At 34.7% G+C, this 16726-nt stretch overlaps 1 protein-coding gene across 4 annotated transcripts in view; it reads left to right on the top strand.

Moving 5' to 3' along the window:
• The window catches only part of Arid4b (AT-rich interaction domain 4B), a 138245-nt gene that overhangs the window by 76494 nt on the left and 45025 nt on the right, over positions 1 to 16726 (top strand). For all 4 annotated transcript variants that reach the window (XR_002398253.2, XM_004854627.4, XM_004854626.4 and 1 more), the window contains exons 8-14: positions 644 to 782; positions 5044 to 5123; positions 6568 to 6644; positions 8031 to 8185; positions 12288 to 12360; positions 14712 to 14806; positions 15690 to 15787. Coding sequence is in view for 3 of the 4 variants with exons in the window: in XM_004854627.4 (XP_004854684.1) it covers positions 644 to 782; positions 5044 to 5123; positions 6568 to 6644; positions 8031 to 8185; positions 12288 to 12360; positions 14712 to 14806; positions 15690 to 15787 (717 nt within the window). In the remaining variant the exon portion in view is untranslated. The remainder of the gene's footprint in view (positions 1 to 643; positions 783 to 5043; positions 5124 to 6567; positions 6645 to 8030; positions 8186 to 12287; positions 12361 to 14711; positions 14807 to 15689; positions 15788 to 16726) is intronic.

Below are 16726 nucleotides of genomic sequence, written 5' to 3'. Positions count from 1 at the left end.
AACAAAACAGTACAAAGGAACCATATATACCTTTTGTAAATACCTAGTTTTTGTTTTGTTCATTTGATAGCATAGCAGTGGTGATATCTTACCAGATTACTTTTTCCCATTATAATCTCCAGTTAATTGACATCTGCCTCCTCCATTTTTAGAATTAGCTTGGTTACTCAGAATATAAAATAGCTGTCTTCCCCATCTGCTAAAATCTGAGATTGGAATCTGATACTTTAATATACTACTGGGGGCCGGGGACTTAGCTCAGTGGTTTCGTCGCCTGCTGTGCCAGCGCAAGGACCTGAGTTCGATCCCCGGTACCAAAAAAAAAAAATACTACTGAGATGTTTAGTACAGGACCTTCAGCTTTTTGAGGATTTGGGGGTTAGTCATTTTTTTCTGATCTTCTCTCATAATTTTTTAAAATAGTAGTAAATAAATATGAAAGATATTTAAGAATGTGATATGCTTTCTTCTGAAGATAGCCTTGCTGTTACTCTGTAGAATTTTGGGAATGTACTTAAAACTTAAACTAGCCATTTTGTAGGCCTCAGAAATGTGATAAAAGCTCTAGAATACCTGTGTTCGTTATTGATACGTTAACTCTTTGTGAAGATAAATGGAAATATCTTATTTTTTCTCTCCCTAGACCAGAAGAAGAGTCTTCATCATCCTCCAGTGATGAAGATGATGATGATAGGAAACAGATTGATGAGCTGCTAGGCAAAGTTGTATGTGTAGATTACATTAGTTTGGATAAAAAGAAAGCATTATGGTTTCCAGCATTGGTGAGTAGCTTCAGAATTAAAAGTTTAATTTCCAGCTATATAAACTTATGAAGAATAGATTTTCTTACTAGTTTTTTCATAGGTACAAAATGTGGTAATGTTTCTAGCACCATTAAGTTCACACAAAGTTTGCTTTCAGAACTCTGAGTACAAAGAATTCTTGATGATATTTAAGAAACAAAATCTCAATACCTGAGTATCCCAGAGTTGATTATAATACTCTTTTAATTTTGGATAGAAAATTTGTTATGTTGGGCTGGGGATTTACCTCAGTGGTTTCGCCGCTTGCTGTGCAAGTACAAGGACCCGAGTTCGATCCCCAGCTCCAAAAAAGAAAATTTGTTAGGTAGACTTGTTAAAGCTAAGTTTACTTGAAGTCTGGACTTTTAAAGAACATACTATTGGTTGACCTCCATTTTCCTCATATTTGGCAAAGGTCAAAGCATTTGCTCCCTTGACCTTCATCTTGCCTTTAGGTACTGCCTACATAATCATGACTGCATTTATGCATTACCTCATTCTCTACAATAAATTCATATGTGTACTTACTAATGATTTCTCTGCAAGTTTGCACCTCTGTAGGTCCTAGGTTGAATTTAGAACTTTTCTTTTTTCAACATTTGCTTTGTACGGTTGTGAGGATGTGCTTCAGTGCTTCATTATTAGAAGTTATCGTCATTATTGTCCCAAATTGTATACAACTCTTAACTGATGGCAAGTCTTTTGAATTTTTTCTGATTTGTTTTTGCTAACCAGTAGCCTCTTTAGCAAGTTGGAAGGGCCCTGTATAGGAGATCATTTCCAGTTTTTTGGACTTTTACAGAGAGAACATATACTAATATTTTTTACAGACTTAATTACGCTGCTTTTCAACCAGTCTTTTTTTTTTTTTTTTTTTTTAAGCCCGGTATCAGGGTTGAACTCAGGACCTTGTGTTTCCCGGGCAGGTATGGTGCCACTGAGCTAAATCCCCGGCCAATCAATCTTTTTTGATAAACAACAAAATAATTTGCAATTCTTAAAACAATGCAGGTTCAGCTAGTAACTAGTCATATGCTTTACTTAAGATTTTACTTTTGTGGTAGTAAGAATACATTTCTTTCTGGCTAAAGTATAATTGGATAAGTTGAAAGTTTTAAATTTCAAACAAGATACTGAAATGAATAATCAGGATCTCTTTAGGATCGGCTTGAAGTTTTAACTTTTTGTTTTCTTTTACGGTATTGAGGATTGACTTGAGTTACATCCTTAGTCTTTAAAAATAATTTCTTTCTTTTTTTTGGTACCGGGGATTTAGCTTGGGACCTTGCGTTTGTGAGGCAGGCGGTGGCACCACTGAGCTAAATCCCCGGCCCAACAATAATTTCTTTTTATTTAGAGACAGGATCTCCCTAAGTTGCCAAGTGGCTTAGTCTGGGCTTGAACTTGTGACCTTCCTCCCTCACCTTTCCAGAATGTTGGGATTATAGGTGTGCACCACCACATGTGGCTTGAACTCTTATCTTCTAAAAGTTGATGTATTTGCTTTGTTATAGCTTCTGATATTACCTGATGGGTTATTTGTATCAAAAACTGGGAAACCCATCTTTTGCAGATACATTGTTCCTGTCTCCAGTTTATATACTACCAGAAAGATCCATTGATTAAACTTAAATTGCATATACTGTTCTCTTGTTTTTGTATCAAAAGACAGAATAGATCAAAATCATTCCTTGTTCTGATATATTCTCACTTCCATTAATAATTAACCAAATTCCCTTAGAATTTATTTTCTTCTAATGCCATTGAATAAAATTTTTTGTTTTCTTAAGCATATTTAACAAATATATATTAAATATGGCACTTTTTAGCTACTGAGCATTGTTCAAAATATTTTACAAGGATTGATCAATTAAATGAAGTAGAGATTCTCTGTTCTTGTGGTTAATTTTTTAAAAGTTTTGTCGAAAATCTGCTAACCTTTGTTCTCATCCTCTTATTTTCCTGTTCACTACCACTTGCAAAGACTTGGAAATAGGATTGAAATACATGGTTCTATTTTTATATGTATTTGTATGAAAATTTGTATCTGTAATGTATACAGACTTGTATATTTATAGTTTTGGTGAACTAAACCAACCTTGATCTCAAGTATTTCTCAAAGGAAAAAGAAAGAAATAATATGTTATGGAGTAGAAGCATCTTGTTACTTTCTGTTAGATAATGTGATGTTTTTGTTGTTCTTTTCACTGAATGTGTTTTGTATTATTTTTTTTTTGGTACCGGGGAGCAAACTCAGGACCTTGTGCTTTTGTGGCAGGTGCAGTGCCACTGAGCTAAATCCCCCTATATTCTTTATCCTTAGTGCTTAGTTCAGGGTTTGACACAAAATAAATTACCCAATAAATTTCAGCCTATATAATATAATGAAAATAATGATGGCAATTATTTTAACATAAATACAAATATAAATATCTTATACTTCTGTACCTCCCTATGTGTCCATCTATCCAAGATTTATTGGACACCTATTATGTACAAGAACGGTGCTATCCCTTTGTAGGTATATAATGTATTCTATTATTCCCATTTAGAGATAAGGAAAGAAAGTATTAATTAGAAGTGTTAAGTAACTTGCCATATTTTGGGTTAATGAATAAGATGACAATTTTAAGTGTTAGTGTATGTGTTCATTTCTTTGTTCTTTAAGCATTAAGATTCTTTGTAAAAATTTCCTTTTTAAAGTTTATTTTTTTAAACATTAGTCTGCCATTTTTTCAAATAGCATAAGCAGTGCTGCATCATCCTAAGAGAGACTGGGAAGTGTACTTACCCCCATTTTTAGGAGGAGAAAATCTTAGCTTCTGTCACTGATGTGGTCTTTTCAGTTTTCTTCACCAAGCTCTCCTCTTCAAACCTGTTTCTTTGGAGGGGACGGGTACTGGGGGTCGAACTTGGGACCTTGCACTTGCAAGGCAGGCAGTGGCACCACTGAGTTAAATCCCCAGCCTTTCTAACCCAGTTTTAATGCTATAATTCAACATTCAGAATATATAACTCCATATTTTCTTTAGCAACTTATCCTCTCCTTGTAGTCTCAGCTGCAGAGATAACAGTGAAATGCCTTTGGGACCTATAAATAACATACATAGATGAACAGGATAAAATACAGAAATGTTTTCTGTGACATAGTTCAAGAATGAATCTACTTTTTTTGGGGGGGGTACCGGGGATCGAACTCGGGTCCTTGTGCTTGCGCCGCAGGCGGTGAAACCACTGAGCTAAATCCCCAGCCCATTTACTTTTTGATATAGCACTGTCAGGAGACGCCAAAGCTAGCGTATATGCAATTTGCAAAACCTCTGGGTCTTTAGAGAAAAATTAGTGGCCTTGACTTTCCTGCCCCGTTTTTAGAACTCAAATTTATATCTTAGTGTCCAGATTTGGAGTAGAAGCCATCTCTCTTATGTACTGTTGTCTAAAGGTGATGTCTGTTTATCATCATTGTACTATACATGTTTATATTCTTTATCTCCAGTGCTTAGGTCAGGGAATGATTTTTGACCCGTTTTTGAGCTCCAGACTTATTTGTCCGTCTCAATTTGGATATGCTTTAGCCATCTCAAAAGATAATCTCCAACTTCTTTTATTATCTTGTCAATCATGCCCTAATTTAGTCTTTTCTCCCTTGTTTTTCTTCACTTGAATGACATGTGCACAAGGCAGAAAACTGAGTGTCCTCTTCTATCTCATCTTCATACTTCCCTAATTATAATTCTTTCCTTTAATTTACCATTATCACCATTTTAAGTCCAAGCCACTGTCTCTCTCCCAAGTGGCTGCCATAGCTAAAGCTTTTAATTCTTGCTTTTCCTTTAATTTCTTAATGGACAAATGTGTTGTTCCATATTCTTGCTTTAGACTGTTCCTGTAAAGATTCTAGTTTATTCTAAGAATTAACATGGCCTACCAGACTCTGGAACCCCTGTCCACTTCTTAGCCATGATGTAGCTCTACTTTTTTCTTTCTCTGTCTAGAGCTTGGTTCATAGTCGAGTCCTAGCCATGCCTCTCTTTTCAGAGCCATGCCTTTATCAAAACCACTTTGGATTATCTGGAGAGCCTGGAGGATTAGGATATCAGTGTAGTTTCCTAGTGCCCACACGTGTGTGCCTATTTGCCCACAAACTGAAACTGGTTTTTAAACTTCAGGCTTTAGCCATTTTAAAAAAGAATTTAAATAGTAGCTGCCTAATTACAAGTTTCACACTTTTTTTTTCAAGGTGGTTTGTCCTGATTGTAGTGATGAGATTGCTGTGAAAAAAGACAACATTCTTGTTCGATCTTTCAAAGATGGAAAATTGTAAGTATTATTCATTTGGTTTGGAAAATTTCTCCATAAATGTATATGCTCTTTTTTCAAGCTAGGAGAGGGTAAACAATCAATTAGTTATTTTGAATGACCTTAGATTTTTATTTTTCATCCCACAGAATATTTCATAGAGAACTGTTTTTCACATTCTCATTAAGTGTGGTGATCTCAAAGGGTCTTTTCTTATTCATTTTGGTCTTTTTCATTTTCTTTGGTACTGGGAATCGAACTCAGGACCTTCCGCTTGTGAGGCAGGCAACAGAACCACTGAGCTAAATCCCTAGCCCTCTTGGTCTTCTTTTCTAAACTGGACTGTCATTATAGTCTCATTTGTCAACATTTGCTTGTAGGATAACTGATGATTGGTTGAGGTAAAGTTGATATTTTAGTACTTGATACTTTATTGATATTCTTTATGACATTTCTATAGGGTTTATTCTTGATGGTCTTACTAATACTGCCTAATATTTCTCCATATGCCTAATGCTTGTAGTGATATTTACTGGATAATATTTGTCTTTTTCAGTTGTCTGACAATTAAAATAGATGATGATGATGATGATGATGATTATTATTTTTTGGTATTGGGGATCGAACTTGGGACCTTGCGCTTGCAAGGCAGGGGGCAGAACCACTGAGCTAAATCCCTGGCCCTAAAATAGATTATTACAGGTTACATGTTAAGTGATTTATTTTTCAATTTTTTTTTGTTTGTTTGTTTTGGTACCAGGGATCTAACCTCAAGTTCTTGCGCTTGCAGGGCAGGCGGAGGAACCACTGAGCTAAATCCCCGGCCCTTAAGTAATTTATTTTTCATTTTGCATGCCTTGAACTCACAGGTATCCTTCTGCCTCACCTCCCAAGTACTGGGATTACAGGCATATGCCACTATGCCCGGCTGATGATTTGGTAGTTTAAAATTGGAAAATATGATAGAACCTATCTGAGTTGTTTTCCTCTAACCCTCCTCATGAGCAGGAAATTTCATATAAGGACTTAAATCTTAAAAATATGCTGGTGAGCTAGAATCTAGTTTTCAAATAGTTATTAAAAGAATGTTATAAACGATTACATTTTCTTCCAGTTGTAAACTAAATAAATTTCTGATTATCCAAAGATCATGGCAGATTTTTATTAACTTCTTTTTTACTGAATTCATGCATTCTGCCATCCAAACATTCTTAGTTTTATGATGCTATAAACTGTTTTCAATGTTCTTTTTAGGCAGAGGACTCTTTGATACTTGAAAACTCCTTTGTTTTTATAAATCATCTCTTAAGGCCACATCCTCCCATTAATGGTTACATATTTTAACAGCCTGTCTAGTATTTTATATAGGATTTGCAACCTTTTGTACAATGACTGTCATTGTATAGTCAATATTTCCATGTTTCCAGGATTCTTAATCTTTCATATTTTTTATTAAATAATGTAGCACTTCAGTTCCAAGAAAAGATGTCCAGGAAATTACTAGTGACACTGTACCAAAGCCTGATACTGTATTAAAACAAGGTAAGCAAAATCTTGGAGTAAGTTGCAATGAAAAAACTGAAGTGTTTTTGAAAATTATATTTTCATTTGTTTATACAAAAGCTTTTTTAAAAAAAGGTCCTTAAAGTTATATTGGTTCTGTGTGATTTTCTTACTTTTGAAACCCATGTGTCTTGTCATATGGGCTTTTTTAAAAAAAAGTTATAATTAGGGCCAGTACTCTGGAAAAGTGGGAAAGAACTGTACCATCAACTAATAATGATACTTTGGTTTTTGCCTAGACAGTAAAATATTAGTTTCAGGAGTTGGTAGAAAAAGGAATCATAGCAGTTTGTCATCTCTCACTAATGAGTACATTCCTGGCCATAAGGGATGTATGTTATAGGCATATTTATAATATTTGATTGGAGAATATGCTATAATGCATTTGTAACTTTGTTTTTGGCATGATAAATTATTCTCTTTTTGCCCTCACCCACTAAATCAAGTAATATGCTATGTAAATTGCTACAGAATAATTAAGATTTAGTTTATAGTTTATTTTCATTTATTTTAAAAAGAGGATAATTATGTCCAACTAATTTTAGTTGATATTAATTGTTCATATAGTTTTAATTAATATTTAACCCAAAATAATGAGAATATATTTATGATCTTTTTTTTGGTATTGTATGTTTATTACGGTGGCTCTGTGCCTGGTATATAATACTGTTTAGTAATTGTTGGATAAAATATTAAATGAGTACCTGTGTTAAAGTTGTTTTTAGTAGACAAGCCTAATTTCTGTATGAAAGAAGAAATTTGCTCTTACTTTTCTATTTATTTGAACCTTCCTGTGATATTAGTCTTGCCCTTTGTAAAATGGGTACCTAATGCATAGAATTGATAGGACTAAATGAATTGTTTCATGCACAAAGAGCATAATGTCTATAATATTGCAAACAGTCAGTGGCAATGGTAGCAGCACAATAGTTTGATTTATCTTGTGTAATAAATTTTCAATTTTATTTTATTTTTTGGTACGGGGATCAAACTCGGGACCTTGCACTTGCAAGGCAGATGGTGGCACCACTGAGCTAAATCGCCGGCTCTTTATTTCTTTAGTTTTGAAAAAGTGCCTTGCTGATATTTAATTTTTTTTTTTTTTTTTATGGTACCGGGGATCGAACTCAGGTCCTTATGCTTGCGAGGCAAGCAACGGAACCACTGAGCTAAATCCCTGACCCTGTCTTGCTAATAATATGTAGTACAGGCTGGTATTTAACTTTTAATAATCCTCCTGCCTCAGCTTCTCCAGGGCTGGAAAAGCAGGCATGTGCCACTTCACCTGGGCTTTTGTTTAATATTTTTTAGGCTATTTAATTGTCTTGATTTCTCCAGTTCACATACTTTTGGGTCTCTTTCCAGCCTTTGATCAGGCACTTGAATTTCACAAAAGTAGAACTATTCCTGCTAATTGGAAGACTGAATTGAAAGAAGATAGCTCTAGCAGTGAAGCAGAGGAAGAAGAGGAGGAGGAAGATGATGAAAAAGAAAAGGAGGAGAATAGCAGTGAAGAAGAGGTAAATAAAAACAGTTAATGTCTGTTAAAATTATAAATAACTGGTTAGGACATAGCATAAAGTGAATAGACAAATATTTTTAGTATTAGAAATATTTAATAATAAAATTCAATTTATGATCATCATAGTCAAGTTTTACTTTCTTGTCTTAAAATAGAAATAGTCTTATGAAATTAAAATATTAAGTGTAGTTATCCTGTTAATTCAATAATATTTCTTAATATTACTGTGCTTTTGGTTTATCACATTATTAAGGAATTGCTTACTTAATACATTAACATATTTTCACCATGTACACATGACAGCTTTTATCTCATGAGATGTGTACATCTACATATACCTAGAAAAGTGTAAAATATATTTTCCATTTAGTGTTAAAAGAAAAACATCAGAAATAAAAGCCAGTATCTGATTCAGACAATCTGAAATAATCATAATACAAACAGTTAACATTTATGAAATAATATGAATGAAGGAGCTAAAGTTTCAGATTTTGTTAACTGGTGTTTAGGTCTGGCCTTGACAGGTCTCTTTAATGGTTTGCAGAGTGGCTTCATAAAAATTACTGAACAATGGGCTGGGGATTTAGCTCAGTGGTTCCGCCACCTGCCTCATAAGCGCAAGGACCCGAGTTCAATCCCCGGTACCAAAAAAAAAAAAAAAGTTACTGAATAAGATAATGATGGGTATGATTTTTGATCATGAAGTGAGTTCTAGCCAATGTGTTTAGAAAATTATGTAATTTCTTATCAGTATGTAATTGTTTTCATAAGTTATAAAATTTTACAATTTAATATAGAAAACTATTAGAGAAACAGGATTGTTAGCAAGTAATATTTTAGAATGTTAGTGATCTGTGACAGTGGGTAGTATAAAAATTTGTTGTTTTAGTCTTTTCTCTGACTTCTTTCTATTTAAAGTGGTAAAGTCATGTGTTGATGCAGACCTACAATCCCAGCCCTCTTGGAGAATGAGGCAGGAGGATCTCAAATTTAAGCCCAGCCTGGGCAACTTAGTGATTTTTTTTTTTTGAGTACTGAGCATCGAACTCAGGACCTTGCGCTTGCCAGACAGGCACGGAACTGCTGAGCTAAATCCCAGGTTCCCAATTTAGGTATTTGGTGAGAGCCTGCCTCAACATTAAAACAAAACAGAACGGGCTGGTGATAGTTTTGTGCAAAGGTTCACTACTGGGTTCACTACTGGGGTATTATAAAGAGAACAAAGGAAAAAAAAAACGTTTAAAGTCCCTTATATAAACCTGAACAAAAAAAAGTCAGGCTTTAAGCTTGGGTGTGGTGGCACTTGCCTTTTATCCCAGCACTTGGGAGGCTGAGGCAGGAGGATTGCTGGGAGTTTGAAAAACCAAATAAACAAAAAAAGTTCAGCTTCAGTATAGAACCTCCTTTCTGGTCTGCTCCCTGACTCCCCCAACCCCCCATCACTTCTTTTGGTACTTATCCTTTGACATTTATGCTGTAGTAATGTAAAATTATATACTTTCCTGCTGCCAGCACCCTTTGCCTTTACCATCCTTGCTTCAGAAGTCCCTAAGTGAGCCATCCCTGTAAATGTAAACCTTCTGTGTACCATTTCTCTCCATACTCAAGGAATTTTTTTAAAAAAATTCTTTTATTGGTACATTTTAGGTATGCAATACGTTTACATTTATCATTGGGTGCTTGTACCTGAACATGATGTATCTTGGTTCTTATTTTTTCCCCCATTACCTGTGCACCCTTCACCCCCTCCACCCTTCCCTATTTACATAGATTTTGTTTCCTTTTTTTTTTTTTTTTTCTCATAATTTTTCCTTTCCCTTCTTCCCTTTCCCCTTCCCTTCCCACCACCCCTACACCTTTGGACCTTTTCCTATTTCAAATTATCAATTATTCATTTTAATCATTTTAATCCTTATTTACTCTTTCAGTTTCTCACTAGAGAAACTATTCGGTATTTACACGTGTGTCCTATTTATTTCACTTAGGAGTATGGTCTCGATATGCATCCATTTAGCTATAAATGTCTCTAGTTTCTTGTTCTTTATGGCTGAGTAGTACTCCATTTTATAAAAAAACCCACATCTTCTTTATCCAGTTTCCAATTGATGGGCAGGCACTTGGGCTGTTTCCAAGCTTTAGCTATTACAAACTGTGCCGCTATAAACATAGGTGCACATATATTGCTATGGTATGATTCTTTTAATTCTTTGGGAAAGATACCCAGCAGGGGAATAGCTGGGTCAAATTCAGGAATGTTAATTGGTATCTTTTTTGTACATATTTTTGTCATGTGTCTACATCTGTGTATACATGTATTGCATATATTTATTTAGATTTATTGCCTGCATTGTTTTTCTCCCACACTCATGTATAGCTCCTCTGAGGGAGTATGTATTCTCTTGCTTCTAGTGTCTGCCATACTGCATAATGTGTAACAGAAGAAGATCAGTAAATACTACCAAACCTTTTGTTGCTAGACTTGAGTTTAACAGGTGTTTTTATAAAAGCAATCTGATCTCTGGTTTTAGCATTTTTTGAAGTTAAATACAGATTACACTTTGTTTGTTTGTTTGTTTTTTCCTTAGATTCTTTTATTGGTACATTTTAGTTGTTACTTTTTTTTTTTTGGTACCGGGGATCGAACTCAGGTCCTTGCGCTTGCGCAGCAGGCAGCGAAACCACTGGGCTCTCCCCGGCCCCTGTTATTGGTACATTTTAGGTATGCAGTACATTTACATTTATCATTGGGTACTTGTATTTTTACACGATGTGTCTTGGTTTTTATTTTTTCCCATTCCCCTGTCCTCCCCTCACCCCCTCCACCCTCAGCTTATACTTTTGGAATAGGAGTATGTTTGGCAGTTTATTTAAGTCAAGTTTTGTATAATGGGAACATTTATGATAATATCTCAAGTAGATTTCTCTAGATTTATGTCTGGCTTCTTACCAAAACCCAGCATATATGGGCTGTATAAATTGAGTAATACAGATTTACCATAAGCAAATAATGATTGTCATTTATTATTTTCTGCTCACCTAGCAACCTAATGATTGTTCATCAATGTGTGTTCAAGTTCTTATTTTAAAATTTCACTTCCTTTGCTATATTAGCTTTTAAAATGAAAGGGCAAATTTCATTAGAACTGTGGCATTAGGGACATTATTTTCCAAATTGAAAAATGACCTGTTTAGATTTATTGAGAATATAAGTTGAATATCCTCTTAATATTAAAACTATGTATATGTCAGCCAGAGTAACTTTAAAGCCTATCTATATAGTTTGGATCATTTTGTCTGCAGTTACTCCTAATTGTTTTCTAATGACAGGCCCCATAGCTTTTCTTTTTCCCTTTTTTCCTCTTTTGATTTGGCACCTAGTGTAGAGTGTACACTTACAGGTGCTAATTGAATGTTTATTGAATGGATGAAAGTCATTGAATTGGTGAGTTCTTCAATCTTACCTACTGCCCTGCTCCTTGCAGGTTGCCTCAAGACCAGCTCCCTACTGCCACGGCCCTTGGCCACAGCAGCAAGAAGCTAGTCCTTCCCTTGTAATTGATAATTCGGGGAACTATTTTGTTACTTGAAGATTCCCCTAAGTCTGAATCTTCAGGTATTGTAGATCACGTTTGTTCCCCACTTACTGATTACATAAGCTTGAAGTACTTATTCAGTGGGGCTACCTGTAATGAAGAATTCTTGTAGTTACAGCTAATGAGACTCCTACTTGTATAGTTCCTTGAAGATCATTAATAGACTCTGATGTTAAATAAACCCTGACCCTATTTAATGTAAATGAGAGTAGGCTGTGACCTTGATTTAAATAATAGATCTCTGATAACAGTAAAAAGTTTATGAATAATCTTATGAGAATTTATGTTTGGAATTCTAACTATTGAGATATCTTTTAGGACATACTCTTTTATATAGCATAAAATGTGTAGACTTACCTGGTTTTCAACAGCTTAATATTAAGAAATTATTTGGAAATGCACTCTAGAAATATTTCATTGAGTATTAGTCTTCACTGTTGGGAGGAAATCTGCTTGTGTTACTAAAATGCTGAATTGAGGAAATCAATCTTTTGTGATTAAAATTAGGAAGAAATAGAACCATTTCCAGAAGAAAGAGAGAACTTTCTTCAGCAGTTGTACAAATTCATGGAAGATAGAGGTGAGTGATTTTCTTATTCATCTTTAAAAGTTTAGATTTCAATGAGATAAAGTTTTTTTTTCCCTCTTTTTTTTTTCCTGGGAACTCATTTTGGTTACTAACTCCAGATAGTGCTTCATTTAAAAGTCTAGATCAATTGGACGATCTAAGAATTGTACATGAATTGTACATGAACTTTTATATTAATGCTGGAATATACCTGAACAGTTGACTGACCAAAGTAATAAAGTCCCAATGGTGCCTTCAAAGATATTCTTTTTTTTTGGTACCGGAGATTGAACTCAGGTCTTTGTGCTTGCAAGGCAGGTGGTGGAACCACTGAGCTAAATCCCCAGCCCTCAATGAGATAAAAGTTTTAAAAATCAGAATTCAGCTTATTAAGCTTTGTGTCACTGTAATCAGGCCTGTGTCTTTTTTTTTTTTTTTTTTTTTTTTTTTTTTTAGGTATCGGGGATTGAACTTGGGTCCTTGTGCTTGCAAGGCAAGCGGTGGAACCACTGAGCTAAATCCCCAGCCCCAGGACTGTGTTTTTTTTATTGCTGATATTCAAACACATTGCAAAGTACCTGTTATAGTAAATACAGTGAAGAAGTTGTTGTTTTAATAGCTATTATCTCCATGGACACATAAATGCTTTTGTCCTGTCAATCTTCCCACCTGTCTGTGGCAGGCAAAGAGCTATTATATTATGAAAGAGTAGCAGAATGGGAATTGTAGTCCCATCTTATTAACACCTATACTAATCCCTTACTGAAGTCTCCTCCAAAGTCAGTTTAATATTCCTAGGGTGTGTGTGAGACAGAGACAGAGGGACCACATTCTGGTTTTTTGTTATTTTTTTTTAAACCACACTCTTAATATGGGCCTTAAGTCTTTTTATGACCCAGACACATAGTAATAGAATTAAACCATCCATAGAGAGCCAGAAGGAAAAAGATGAGCTTTGGCCCAGTTTATTGGATATGCGAAAGAAGTGCAAAGACTGAGGGAAGAAGAGAGGGTTTTACTCTTATAAAATTTATGATGATGACCTATACCCTCAGTAACTGGCCTTTACTCATTTTTGGCACCAGGGCTTGAACTCGGGACCTTGTGCTTGCGAGGCAGGTGGTAGAACCACTGAGCTAAATCCCTGGCCCCCTTACTGTCTTGATTTAGTTCATCAGAGTCTATTTTCCTGTACTAGGAAGATGGCTAGAAAAAGAATAGAGGAGAGGCAGAAAATTTTCTAGCTGGAAAGGAAGGACAAAATGAATGATTAAAATTTAGAAATGCCACAGTACTCTGGGAATTAACATTCTCTGAATCCCTCTTTGTAATACAGATAAACATTGGCTCCCTATGTCTTCCTTTGTCCTCATAAAGGATAATGGCTACCACAATATGGATATCTTCATTCTTTAGCATAAAATGTTTTTGATTTCTATGTTACTTGTATGAATGTACAAAGTGTGGTCTTTCTTAGGCTTTTGTGTAAAATACATGAAAAAGTGAAGAAAATAAGACCTACTGTTAGAGAACAGTGATAAAATGATTAAGGGACTCATATGTTTTTTGGAAGAGAGTTATAGATTGCAGCCTATTTCTACCTTATCTTCTCTACCAACTTTTTAACAGTTTGCTTTCGTGTCCTTGCCCACATTTTACTGTCAGTATGAAACAAAACTTTAGCTTTACTGTAGAGTCATTGGAGTAGTAGTGAATTATTGAAATAAAACGAAAGCATCATAAAGGTTATTCTCCTTGCGAGGCATTTGCCCATTAAATATTTCGGTACTGTTTTTAGTTTAACCAAACTTTCTTTCTAATCTCCCTCCCCCCTGGTAAAATTAAACTCAGGACCTTGCTCTTGTCAGGCAGGCGCAGCGCCACTGAGCTACATCTCTGGCCCTCAAATCTTCTTTCTCTAATTTTTAAAAATTTTGTTTTTGTTGGCATTTTATTTTGATTTACTTGGTAGTTATTCTCTCTCACCAGAGGGAAGAAGATAGAGTAAGGTTTCAGAGATCTGGTATGCAAAAATATTAAAAAGGTGACATGGGCTTATATCATGTCTTTAACAGAGGTTCGTCTTTTCTCATATATATTGCATTGTACACACACACACACACACACACACATATATATATATATATATATATATTCATTGGTATTATTTCTATTCTTTGGGATTTTAGGTAAAAAATACAATGTGGTGGGCTGGGATTTAACTCAGTGGCACTGTGCCTGCTTGGCAAGCGCAAGGCTCTTGAGTTTGATCCCCGATACCACCAAAAAACAAACAACCCCATATATATATATATATATAAAAAATGTGGGGTGCTAATTTTTTTTCTATTTTCTTTTAATAGGTACACCTATTAACAAACGACCTGTACTTGGATATCGAAATTTGAATCTTTTTAAGTTATTCAGGCTTGTGCACAAACTTGGAGGATTTGATAATGTAAGTCTTACAATCAGAAATGAAACGTTTTTTCAGGCAGCATATTTTTTCAGGTATCAGCTGTCAGTAAAATTATTGTCTGTTAATAGAAATACAACAATAAAAGGAAAAGAAAATGGAAAATATAGTTCAGAAACATAGAGCTTGCCTCCTTGGATGAAATTTTAAATTTTAAATACAGTTTTTTTGTTTTGTTTTGTTTTGTTTTTTGGTTTGGTTTTTTTGCTACCAGGAATTGAACTTGGGACCTTGCACTTGGGAGGCAGGCACCGGAACCACTGAGCTAAATCTCCAGCCCAGTTTTTTTTTTTAATGTGAGCTTTCTCAAATACTGTTGAATTTGTCAAAGTTTCATGAAAGGCATATCTGAGTCACAGTACAATCATACTGGTGGAAGTTGTTTCTCTAGATTGTATTGTCTCTTGAGTGTAGGGATCTGTCTTATTCTTAATCTCTAGAGATTAAATGTTTGCTGAATGAATCTAGGAAATAACTAAGCTTGCCATTATGTATGATACGCGAATATGTTGTAGAATAAAATGTTTTACTAATTTCAGTAGAACTACTATGATTTATTAGCTTGTAAGCTTTTTGGAAATTATAAGCCTTTTAAATTTTTGTCTCATAAAATTTAAGAACCTAGATACTTTTATATTAATACAGCTGGGTTTATTTGAAACTCTAATGGTGCAATATTGTATTTTTAGTTCTTTGGAATTTTTTTGACTACTCAGTTTTTAAATTTTTAAACCAAATTCATCAAGTTTGATAGTTTTCATTTCTTTGAGTCTAAAAACAAAATACAAACATAATATACATGCTCTGTCAAAATCTATGTTCCCATCTTTTAATTTGGGGATTTTTACTTCACTTTGTCCATTAGATTGAAAGTGGAGCTGTTTGGAAACAAGTCTACCAGGACCTTGGAATCCCTGTCTTGAATTCAGCTGCAGGATACAATGTTAAATGTGCTTATAAAAAGTAAGTGTACTTGATACAACTAAGTTTTATTTTGGTATCTTTTTTTTTTTTTTGGTACCGGGGATTGAACTTGGGACCTTGCGCTTGTGAGGCAGGCAGCAGAATCACTGAGCCAAATCCTTGGCCCTACAACTATGTCTTACATTTTATCTGGAAAGCAGGATAGAATTTATTGTTTGAGGTTATTTTATGTTACCATAGAAGAAACAAAATATTACTCATCACTCTTATAACAGCACTTTTTAGTGTATTCTGTACATACTAGATTATGATATATACTGTGAAGAAAGATTTCTATGGCCAGGAACATTTGTGAAATACTGCCTAGATATTAAAAAGCTAATGTTATAGTCTTGTCTTGGTGGCACATGCCTATAAGCCCAGCTACTCAGTAGGCTGAGACAGGAGGATTGTAAGTTCAAGTCCAGGGTGGGTAATTTAGCGATACCCTGTCTCAAAATTTAAAAAAGGCCTGGAGATGTAGCTCAGTGGTAGAACACTGCCTAGCATTTGTGAAGCCATCAGTTGAGTTCTCAACACCAATTAAAAAAAAAATTAAGTCAAATACATCCAAGTTTGAATCCTGCTTTTACCAGTCATTAATTGTCTGTGGCCTTTGACCATTTATTTATTCTCTTAAGCCTTAGTTTCTTCATTTTTAAAATGAGAGTACTATTTGTCCCTTGGGATTACTGTTTTCCTCCTCTTCATCTTCTTTATTGTTGTCTCTTTGTCATCCTCCTCCTCTTCTTTGTAGACATTTTTTTTTTTTGAGACAAGATCTTGCTATATAGTTGAGGCTAGGATTACTACTCTGTTGATTAATGAGATTTACTCTAAGGCACCCAAGACCTTACATGTAAGAAGTGCTCAAGAATTAGATGCTAGTACTCATATTTCTAATAGTTACATTTATTGTATTGAAGTTTATCATTGTTT

This window comes from Heterocephalus glaber, unplaced genomic scaffold (assembly GCF_053883595.1).
Source record: "Heterocephalus glaber isolate CG9 unplaced genomic scaffold, H.glaber_assembly_v1.0 deba00001472, whole genome shotgun sequence".
Lineage (NCBI taxonomy): Eukaryota > Metazoa > Chordata > Mammalia > Rodentia > Bathyergidae > Heterocephalus > Heterocephalus glaber.
Note: the sequence above shows the minus strand (reverse complement) of the source record. Positions and strands in the feature narration are given on the sequence as shown.